Source organism: Aegilops tauschii, chromosome 5, assembly GCF_002575655.3.
Source record: "Aegilops tauschii subsp. strangulata cultivar AL8/78 chromosome 5, Aet v6.0, whole genome shotgun sequence".
In the NCBI taxonomy this organism is placed as follows: domain Eukaryota; kingdom Viridiplantae; phylum Streptophyta; class Magnoliopsida; order Poales; family Poaceae; genus Aegilops; species Aegilops tauschii.
The window spans coordinates 106,378,232-106,388,915 of NC_053039.3; the positions used below are offsets into that span (position 1 = coordinate 106,378,232).

General features: G+C 46.3%; 1 protein-coding gene across 1 annotated transcript; it reads left to right on the forward strand.

Moving 5' to 3' along the window:
- The first annotated feature begins 1,544 nt into the window (after window positions 1-1,544).
- On the forward strand, window positions 1,545-6,372 carry LOC109766539 (protein spotted leaf 11). The gene is made up of 4 exons (XM_020325321.4): window positions 1,545-2,081; window positions 4,082-4,198; window positions 4,291-4,725; window positions 4,804-6,372. Exons 1-4 carry the CDS (start codon window positions 1,782-1,784, stop codon window positions 6,004-6,006), a joined length of 2,055 nt encoding a protein of 684 aa, XP_020180910.1. The 5' UTR covers window positions 1,545-1,781; the 3' UTR covers window positions 6,007-6,372.
- Window positions 6,373-10,684: the final 4,312 nt, after the last annotated feature.

A 10,684-nucleotide genomic window follows, 5' to 3' on the forward strand; every position in this document is an offset into this window, starting at 1 on the left:
TCGAGACTCCTTGTCATGTCCGTGATCACATCCGGGACTCTGAACTACCTTTGGTACATCAAAACACATAAACTCATAATATAACCGTCATCGAACTTTAAGCGTGCGGACCCTACGGGTTCGAGAACTATGTAGACATGACCGAGACACGTCTCCGGTCAATAACCAATAGCGGAACCTGGATGCTCATATTGGCTCCCACATATTCTATGAAGATCTTTATCGGTCAAACCGCATAACAACATACGTTGTTCCCTTTGTCATCGGTATGTTACTTGCCCGAGATTCGATCGTCGGTATCTCAATACCTAGTTCAATCTCGTTACCGGCAAGTCTCTTTACTTGTTCCGTAATACATCATCTCGCAACTAACTCATTAGTTGCAATGCTTGCAAGGCTTAAGTGATGTGCATTACCGAGTGGGCCCAGAGATATCTCTCGGACAATCGGAGTGACAAATCCTAATCTCGAAATACGCCAACCCAACTAGTACCTTCGGAGACACCTGTAGATCACCTTTATAATCACCCAGTTACGTTGTGACGTTTGGTGGCACACAAAGTGTTCCTCCGGTAAACTGGAGTTGCATAATCTCATAGTCATAGGAACATGTATAAGTCATGAAGAAAGCAATAGCAACATACTAAACGATCAAGTGCTAAGCTAACGGAATGGGTCAAGTCAATCACATCATTCTCCTAATGATGTGATCTCATTAATCAAATGACAACTCTTTGTCTATGGCTAGGAAACATAACCATCTTTGATTAACGAGCTAGTCAAGTAGAGGCATACTAGTGACACTCTGTTTGTCTATGTATTCACACATGTATCATGTTTCCGGTTAATACAATTCTAGCATGAATAATAAATATTTACCATGATATAAGGAAATAAATAATAACTTTATTATTGCCTCTAGGGCATATTTCCTTCAATTAATGTGGGCGGGAGAAGGACGAATGGGTGGCCGTCGTGTCGTTTGAACATGAAGCAGTCGCGTGCACAGGGAAGCGGCGCGTACGACGCTCCCTCGGCCGGCGCGCCCCTTCAATGCCGGCGCCGGTGAGAGGTAGCGTCTGCTCTGGCCGGGCATGAATACGACACTGACACTCTAGAGCGGCGCTGACCGTTTTGGGCGGGAAGCGTGCAAGGGCGAGGAAGCGGGTTTGGATGGGTCAGGGCGATCAGGCATCGGTGTGGCAGTAGCCCGGACGTCAGCAAAGCCCTAGTCTGACTTCGGTTTGCAAAAAAAATATGTCCGGATCGCCTGCGGACCAATACAGATTCGCGTTGGTTAACTTCCGTCATCTGGACAGCATGATCGGGACGTATCCCGGTCATTTGAGGGTGAGCGCGTTGGAACGATCTCACGGTAAAACATGACGTAGAACTATAATATCACGCTCCTGGCAGTTTCTTCAATCAAAAGAAGTCCACGAAACTAATCGCCACACGAATACGCAACAAACATCCTGTACAATTTTCGCAAAGTTTGTTTTCCAGGATAAATAGTCCATAACCATCGCCGGTCCGGTTGGCTGGTCTTGGCAGCCGGTGCACCTGCACCAAGTATACCCGAAATGACGTTGGAAAAATCTGCCGTGTAGAAAGGGAGGAGGAAGACGACCCGGCCAGCCCAACGCGCTGACCGCCCCGACGACCCATAAGATGAAGGAGCAGCCAGCGCCACCAAGCGACCGCTCTTCCCCGCAATTTACTGCCCCGTGCCACTAGCGCCAGCCGATCCTCACGCTGCCGGCTGCTGCTTTTCCCGTCTCATGGCCGGCGACCAAGAGGAGGCGGAGCGGGAGTCCCAGGCGCCGGCGCCGGCTGCGGAGCGGGTCGCCGCCGCGGTGGAGACCGTGGCGGCGCCCGGGGAGTTCCGGAACGCGTACCGGCGGCAGCTGCTGGCGCTGTCCCGCCGGATTCGCCTCCTCGGACCCTTCGCCGAGGAGCTCCGCGAGCGCCGCCGCCCCCCGGGGGAGGAGGAGGAGCGGGCGCTGGCGACGCTCGCCGACGCGCTGGAGAAGGCGCTCGAGCTGCTCAAGCTCGGCCGCGAGGGGAGCAGGATCTCTTTGGTACGTCCTTTTACCTACCCACGCGGGAGCGGTTTCTGATTTAGTCAGATTCCTGGTCCTCGGATGCCCCCGTGGGCGAATTAGATTCATGATTCGCTTGTATTCTTGATATTTTACATGGGAAAGTTAACCTTGGCTATGCCATCTAAAATAACCAGGTAACTTTAGTATTATTCTATGATAAAGGAAACACGGGGCTTCTGATCCTTGGATCGAAGTTGTGATTCTGATTTGCATATTATTTGTGGCCTTGCTTGGCTAACGAGTAGGATCTAATTCCATTGTGGTGTTCCACTTCATGAGCTCATTGTATTTTCCTTTTTATCTGAAGTGCGGTCTTAGGATGATCATGGTGTTCTTTTTTTGTTCACTAAAATTTGTACTGTTATATTTTTTACGAGAAATTTGTACTGTTTGTCAAAATCGATACATTTTGGTGTGAAATCTCCCCCTAGGATAACCGTTTAAGTCCTTGGTTGGGTTTTTGTAATTAATGGCTTGAGTGCCCTTAAGTGCAAAGAGGGATTTGATAATATGCCCTTAAGTGCCTTCATCGTATTTTGATCTGTTTTCGTCTGTTCTCCTTCTCGTGTGACATGGTACTATCTCGAATCCTTAATCTAGAGCCATCCAAGAAACTAGTGTTTCATGCAGAAAAGGAGGATAAAACATACCAAAGCACAAGTAGGGGAGGCATATTATCGAATGCATGCGCTTGTGCACCCATGATCCAATACCGTGAATTGTTATTTTGCTGTCCCTTTCCTACATGTTTTCTTATGCTCATGTATTTACATGTGGTTTTCCTCATTCAGTTTACTTTTTGTGGTCCTGAAATGTTTCCATTCAGTTTGGATATGAAGTTTATGAGTGCCTTGTTATGTGCCACATGTTTCCTTTCAAATTGTGATTCTAAGGGTATCAGACACACAAAATACATCAGGCAAACTGTATTTCTTTCTTGTATATAATGCTTGTGAACAACAACAACAATAACAACAAAGCCTTTAGTTAGCTATCCACGTGCCAGAGCATAAGTTGGTTTTGAGATCTTCTGGGTTTCAGCTCTAGCCTACCCCAACTTGTTTGGGACTAAAGGCTTTGTTATTGTTGTTGGTGCACATACAAGAAAGATATATAGTTTGCCTGGTGTATTTTGTGTGTCTGATATCCTTAGAATCATTCCGGACCTGATCATTTCTTGTGTGGCCACACATCCATCTGAACATGCACATTTCCGCTACACCCAACTGTTGAACATGTCGCCCTCTAGTCAGCCAACACTCAGCGCCATACAACATTGCGGATCGAATCACCGTCCTATAGAAGCTTTTGTGGCACTCTCTTGTCACAGAGAACGCCAGAAGCTTGGCGCCATTTCATCCATCCGGCTTTGATTCGATGGCTCACATCTTCATCGATATTACCATCCTTCTGCAGCGTTGACCCCAAACATTGAAAGTTGTCCTTCCGAGTTACCACCTTCAGATCAAGGCTAACCTCCTCCTCGTGCCTAGTAGTACTGAAACCGCTCCTCATGTACTCAGTTTTAGTCCAACTAAGCCTAAAACCTTTCAATTCCAAAGTTTGTCTTCATAGCTCTAACCTCATAGCTCTAACTTTCTATTAACCCCCATCCAACTATCATCGATTAGCACCACATCATCCGCAAAGAGCATACACCATGGGATATCTCCTTGTATATCCCTTGTGACCTCATCCATCATCAAGACAACAAGATAAGGGCTCAAAGCTGACCCTTGGTGCAGTCCTATGTGAACCATAGTCTTTGAAGATATTAAAACTTAAATGTTCTTAAAATGGTTATTGATGTTGTCATTTTGCCACTTCTTTCTTTTGTCCTTTTGACCTTTGAATATATCATGTCAACCTTATAGATCTTATTTATAGGAGCATCCTCTTCAAAACGCTACTTATTTTTTGTGCCATTATGTCCCAGTCAGTTAGCTAAACTGATTTTTTTTTTTGTGTTCTTGCAGGTTTTTGATAGGGATAGAGTAATGAATATATTTCAGGAAGTAGTTGCTCAGTTGGAACAAGCTTTGCTCGACTTTCCATACAATGAACTGGATATATCTGATGAAGTTAGAGAACAGGTAATTTTATCAGCTTAACTGAACAGAATCCCTTTTGGATTGTTGTTGAGTACTGAACTACAGTTTTGGTGACACTTAACAATCCTCTCCAGGTTGAGTTAGTGCATGCACAGCTCAAAAGAGCAAAAGAACGGGTTGATATGCCTGATGATGAGTTCTACAACGACCTAATATCTCTGTATAACAAGACCTATGACCCAAGTGCAGAACTGGCTATCCTTGAAAGGTTGTCAGAAAAGCTACACCTCATGACTATCACTGATCTCACGCAAGAGTCACTTGCTCTGCATGAGATGGTGGCATCTGGTGGTGGCCAGGATCCAGGAGAGCACATTGAGAAATTGTCAATGCTACTGAAGAAAATCAAGGACTTTGTGCAAACTAACAACCCTGAGATGGGCCCTCCTATGGCTTCCAAAATAATGGATACCAGTGGGGACCAGAAATCTGTCATCGTTCCTGATGAATTCCGTTGTCCAATTTCTCTCGAGCTGATGAAAGATCCTGTGATAGTTGCTACTGGCCAGGTGAACTAGAATTTGTCAACTAAACTCTAATGCAATTTCAGTCCATAATTTGAGATATTTTTTCCTTTTCATTTGCAGACATATGAACGGTCGTGCATCGAGAAATGGCTAGCATCTGGGCATCACACTTGCCCAACTACGCAACAAAGGATGGCGAACACAACATTGACGGCAAACTATGTCCTTAGAAGTCTCATCTCCCAGTGGTGTGAAACCAACGGAATTGAAGCGCCTAAGCGCTCATCCCAGCCTAACAAGCCAATGCCAGCATGCTCTTCTAGTGAACGTGCTAACATTGATGCTCTATTATCCAAGTTATGCTCTCCAGACCCTGAGGAGCAGAGGTCAGCTGCTGCAGAGCTTCGCCTCCTCGCAAAGCGGAACGCACACAACCGATTATGCATTGCTGAGGCTGGTGCAATTCCCTTACTATTGAGTCTGTTATCGTCATCTGACTTGCGGACTCAGGAACATGCTGTTACTGCACTTCTGAACCTCTCCATACACGAGGACAACAAGGCAAGCATCATGTCCTCTGGTGCTGTGCCTAGTGTTGTTCATGTGCTGAAGAATGGCAGTATGGAGGCCCGGGAAAATGCTGCAGCCACACTTTTTAGCCTCTCTGTGGTCGATGAATACAAAGTAATGATTGGGGGAACAGGGGCTATCCCTGCCCTTGTAGTGTTGCTAAGTGAGGGCAGCCAGCGGGGTAAGAAAGACGCAGCAGCAGCTCTCTTCAACTTGTGCATTTACCAAGGTAACAAAGGCCGTGCGATACGAGCTGGCCTTGTGCCACTCATCATGGGTCTAGTAACCAACCCCACAGGAGCTCTCATGGACGAGGCTATGGCGATACTCTCAATACTATCCAGCCACCAAGAGGGGAAGGCAGCTATCGGGGCAGCAGAGCCTGTTCCTGCGCTTGTCGAGTTGCTCGGAAGTGGGTCACCGAGAAACAGAGAGAATGCTGCAGCTGTGATGCTGCATCTGTGCAGCGGCGAGCAACAGCTTGTGCATTTAGCCCGTGCGCATGAGTGCGGGATCATGGTTCCGTTGCGGGAGCTGGCATTGAACGGCACAGAAAGGGGAAAGAGGAAGGCAGTGCAGTTGCTCGAGCGGATGAGCAGATTCGTGGTTCAACAACAAGAGGAACAGGAATCTAATTCTCGGCTGCAGGCCACCGTGGCACAAGTTTTCCCTCAGGCCCCCGAACAGGTCCAAGAAAGGGAAATCCCCGATCAATTGGAGAGTCCGGCGTCTCAATACCCCACGTTGTTATGAATACAGTGCCGATATTGTCCTACCTCTTGGACCTGTTCATCCGTTCGATACTAGCGCAGGTGGGAGTCAATCATGCCAACCGAGAGATGTAATCATGTGACAAGCCTCTACTGCCAGGTGAGGTATTTGAAATTTATATTTGCCGCCTTCTTCCAGCTTGTAACTGAAACACTCGTCAGGTTGTCGTGGGCATGTCAGCCCAGTCTTGAGGTATGTACAGCTCTTCAATCCACAGTTTCAGATATCATGTAGCCGCAGAACACAAGGTTCTCCAAATGTAGTATATCCTCAGTGTAATAGTAATGATGATTTATGTAAAAGAGAAGATTTTATGGTGGGTTTAACTAGTAAATATTATCATCTCTTCGTACTGTGTCACATTTGCATGTAATATGATTTTATAGCATGTAATTTATTTTATCTGAGACATTATATTTGCACATATACCATTAGTGGTTAAAGTGTCATCCTGAACCTCCTAAAAGAACCTACGTTTTGAATCTGAAGAAGTTATACATAATAACAATATGAGATACACTATGTACTGCATAGACGAGATATGGGGAAAATATCCAAGTATGGAGATCATCATTTACTCATGAACGGTGAGGGATTTACTAAATTTCACTGGTGTCACGTGACACCAATTGGAGTACCTTGGAAAATGAAGGGCGAAAATGGTGTTTGCCATGCTTTGCTCAGTGTTGTTAATTCCTTGGTAATATGAAAGAATCTACCAATACTTCGAAAGCGCCCTTCTAATCCTGAGCTTGAACGCCATGAACAGTAAAAACTGATATATATTTTTATAACGAACATTGCTTAGTTTTCTTTTTACATGCAAATTTTTGTGCTGAAATCATATTCCTGAAGGTTTGGGCAAAAATAACAAAATGGCACTCCAAATGCTTTTAGAAGTAGTCTTTTTGTAGCATTGATTTTTTTCCCACGGCACTGGAATGTGTTTTCTTCACAGAAATTTGCAAGTCTGTAGAACATTCAACAATGTTTGTTGCAAAAAGAAAAATCAGATTTGTTTCATTTTTTACCATTGTTTTAGGTTTTACTATTCACAGAGGTGCATTTGAGCTCGGGAGTAGAAACTGCACGTCTCCAATATTTCACATACTCAAGGCACAACCATGTGCACCAAAATTAGATTGTGTTTCTCAAGATAGTGGCTTGTTAGGCCAACTCTAACCGACCCCCTAAAAAATAGAGAAGGATCCGACTGAGTAGATTTAAGAGGAGTAAACTTTTACTCCTTTAAAGGTGGCCGCACCTAGCTGATCTTCTAAATTGAGTGGAGTAAAAAAAATTGTGTCCTAGCCGCATGAAGTACAAATACTTGACAATATATATAACTATTCATCACCTAGGATGCAAAATAATTTATTCTTCATCCGAGGTAATCTTACGATCGTTTTGTAAATAAATTAAATTTGGTATACGAATTGTTACATTCATATCAATTCACACCGTAAAATTTGGCATAAAAAAACAAAACTATAGGTCATAAGACAAAAAAAATGTATTTTATGTACATTTTACACTATGCTTTTATGTTTGTAATTTTACGTAACATAAAATATTTTTTACGGCGATCACATATTTTCTTATGTTCATTTTTTATGTATGAAGTAAGAAAAAAATTACGGGACATAAAAATACGGTGCTTTGATGTTAAAATAGGGGGGGGGGGGGGGTTTGAAGAATAACTATCCCTCACCCAGGGTGACGAATAGAGCGACCATATTAAAAACATGCATAACATAATAAAACATGCATAGTTCATTCAAAAGGCATCAGTTCGAGCACAAAATTTGATCTAAAACCACCATCAACATAACATGTGTATGTCGTGGATCGAGCCAACCAATGGCATACACAAACTCAAAAGAAGTCCGTGTCGAGAAAATCATCACTGCCACCACCACCCCCCATCCTCTTGGTCACCATCACCACCATCGTCCTTTCGGCTGCCGCCACCACCACCATTCCTAGGAGACCTTTCCGTTTGGGTCAAGATCTCCCTACGAGTCAGCTCCCAATACTTTCTTGCGGTTTCATCCATTGTGGTTGGATTCATGAACATGATAGCATGTTCTTTGGCATCACGAATCCTCTCCTCATCAAGTGCAAGTCTACGCTCCTCCGTCTTCACTTTGTCTCTTTGGCCGCCAACTTGGCCTTCCATTTTTCGTCCTCTAACATCTTGAGCTCATTCCACCTCGCCATCTTTTCTTCTTTGCGTTCGGCCGCCAACAACTTCTTGGCTTCAATCATGGCCATGAGTTCTTTGTATGTGCTCTCGTATGCATTTCTGTTCTTTCTCTCTTTTGCAATTTTGTTCCCTTCCGGTCTATTGTTGGCCCTTCATTCACCTTGTCGTCCTCCTCAAGGGATATGCTCAACCTTGATCTCTTTGGAGTGTGACCATGTCCTATAGCGGGGGTGGCTCCCTCAAGGGGGACCGACCTCGGTGTCCACCAGGGACCCACTTGGCCCAGGGCGAGGGAGAAGCCCTAAGGAAGCACTGGAGACCTTGCCTTCCAAGACAAGGGCAACGACGCCTCAGATCACATCTACCATCATGTAAACCCTAGGCCTCTATGCCTATATAAAGGGAGGTCGGGCAACCCTCTAGGCCATCGAATCTCATCTTACAGAACAACTCTGGGTAGCAATCTCATACACCATTTTAACCCCTGGCACGAGGTATCCCTCCATCATGAATAGCAAAAGTAAGCATGATGTAGGGTATTACTCTACGGAGGCCTGAACCTAGATAAACCTTCTGTGCGACCTCCGATCTAAGACTTCCAGCTGCGCTTGGACCCCTACCGAGGGATCTGACGGCATTTTGCACCGCCAGTTGGTGCGCCATCCACAGGCGACGACGGCTGGAGATCGATATTTGACCGGATCTTCTTCTACGTCTGACGGCCTCCCGCCGGGGGAAAGCCTAACTTTCGGATCCCTCGCGTTTACCGCCGATAGGACGGACCGGGTCGACATCAAGCCACCAGCCCACCCTGTATGCACAATCTACATCGGCAGTGATGCCTTCACTACCAACCCTCGTGGAGACCTCCGACTGTGCCTAACCCCTATTCAGCGCAAAGCATGAGACAGGTTTCCGATCTCGGCAACCTTACAATCTCGCCTAAACTGCCCCTTCCCGTTCAGGCTGCGGAACTCAGGGGCTACATATCAACATGAGCTCCATCAGACACCCCACAATAATGTACAATTCGTCGCCATGGTCTGTGATAACTGCCACATCAACCATTCGCCAGAGGACAGTTTCCTTGATGAAACCATCTCATTGCAGCGCCGACATAGCCGACCTACTATCGTTCTCCGATCACGAGGATGTCGAGAGTGAAACGGTTTCACAGGAGCGCAACAAAGCCAGAGAAACTGTGGCATCACTAGCCGCAAGCAGGCCTCCAGGCAACGGAAGCCCATGCGGGGAGAAGAGGTGGTACACCGCTGCATAGAGGGGTCGAGAGTTGGTGATGACGGCCGCGAAGTTGTTGGTGTAGATTGCCGTCACGATGGTTGCCCCGGCGGCGTTCCGGCGCCACCGGGAGAGAGAAAGGGAGAGAGTCCCCCCTTCTTATTCTTCCTTGGTCTCCCCCTAGATGGGAGGAGAGTTTCCCCTTTGGTCCATGGCTGCCATGGCTCTCGAAGGGCAGGAGCCCCTCTGAGATCGGATCTCTCTCTCTCTCTCTCTCTCTCTCTCCCTCTTTGTTCTTTTCTGTTTTCTGGCCGAAAACAGTTTCTTATATTCCCGGAGATCTGTAACTCTGATTGGGCTGAAATTTTAACATTTTTTCTCGATATAATCTTCCTTGCGACCAAAGAAGGGCTCCAATCGACTTATAGGGGAGTCACAAGGCAACAGGGCGTCCCCACCCCCTGGCCGCGCCCTGTTGCCTTGTGGCCACCCCAGGCACCGTCTTGCGTTGATTCTTCTTCCCAAAAATCACACATATTCCAAAATAGATCTCCGTAAAATTTTGTCACGTTTGGACTTCGTTTGATATGGATTTTCTGTGAAACAAAAAACATGCAAAAAAACAGGAACTGACACTAGGCACCGGATCATTATGTTAGTCCCAAAAAATAATATAAAATGTTGCCAAAAGTATATGAAAGTTGTCGGATGTGGGGTTCCGGCAAACCCTTGAGGTTCGAACACTGGGGTGCGCGCGAAGTCTTTCCCTCCTACCGATCTACGCCCTAGCTCGCTAAGATCTCGCGGACGAACTCGACGAACTCGCAACACAGAAAGACATGAGGTTTATACTGGTTCGGGCCACCATTGTGGTGTAATACCCTACTCCAGTGTGGTGGTGGTGGATTGCCTCTTGGGCTGATGATGGACAGTACAAGGGAAGAACAGCCTCCTGAGATTGAGGTGTTCTTGTGCGCACGAGCTTGTGCGCGTCTCTCGATCCCATCCTACTTCTGTGGTGGCTAGACCTATTTATAGAGGCCCTAGTCCTCTTCCCAAATATCGAGCGGGAAGGGAGCCAACAACGACGGGCAAATTTGAAGGGGGACAGCTAGTACAAGCTATCCTGACAAAAGCGGTCTTCGCCTCCGAAAAGCTCTGGTGGTGACGCCGTCTTGGGCTCCACGATGACCTCCATCTCGCCGTCCTCCTGGT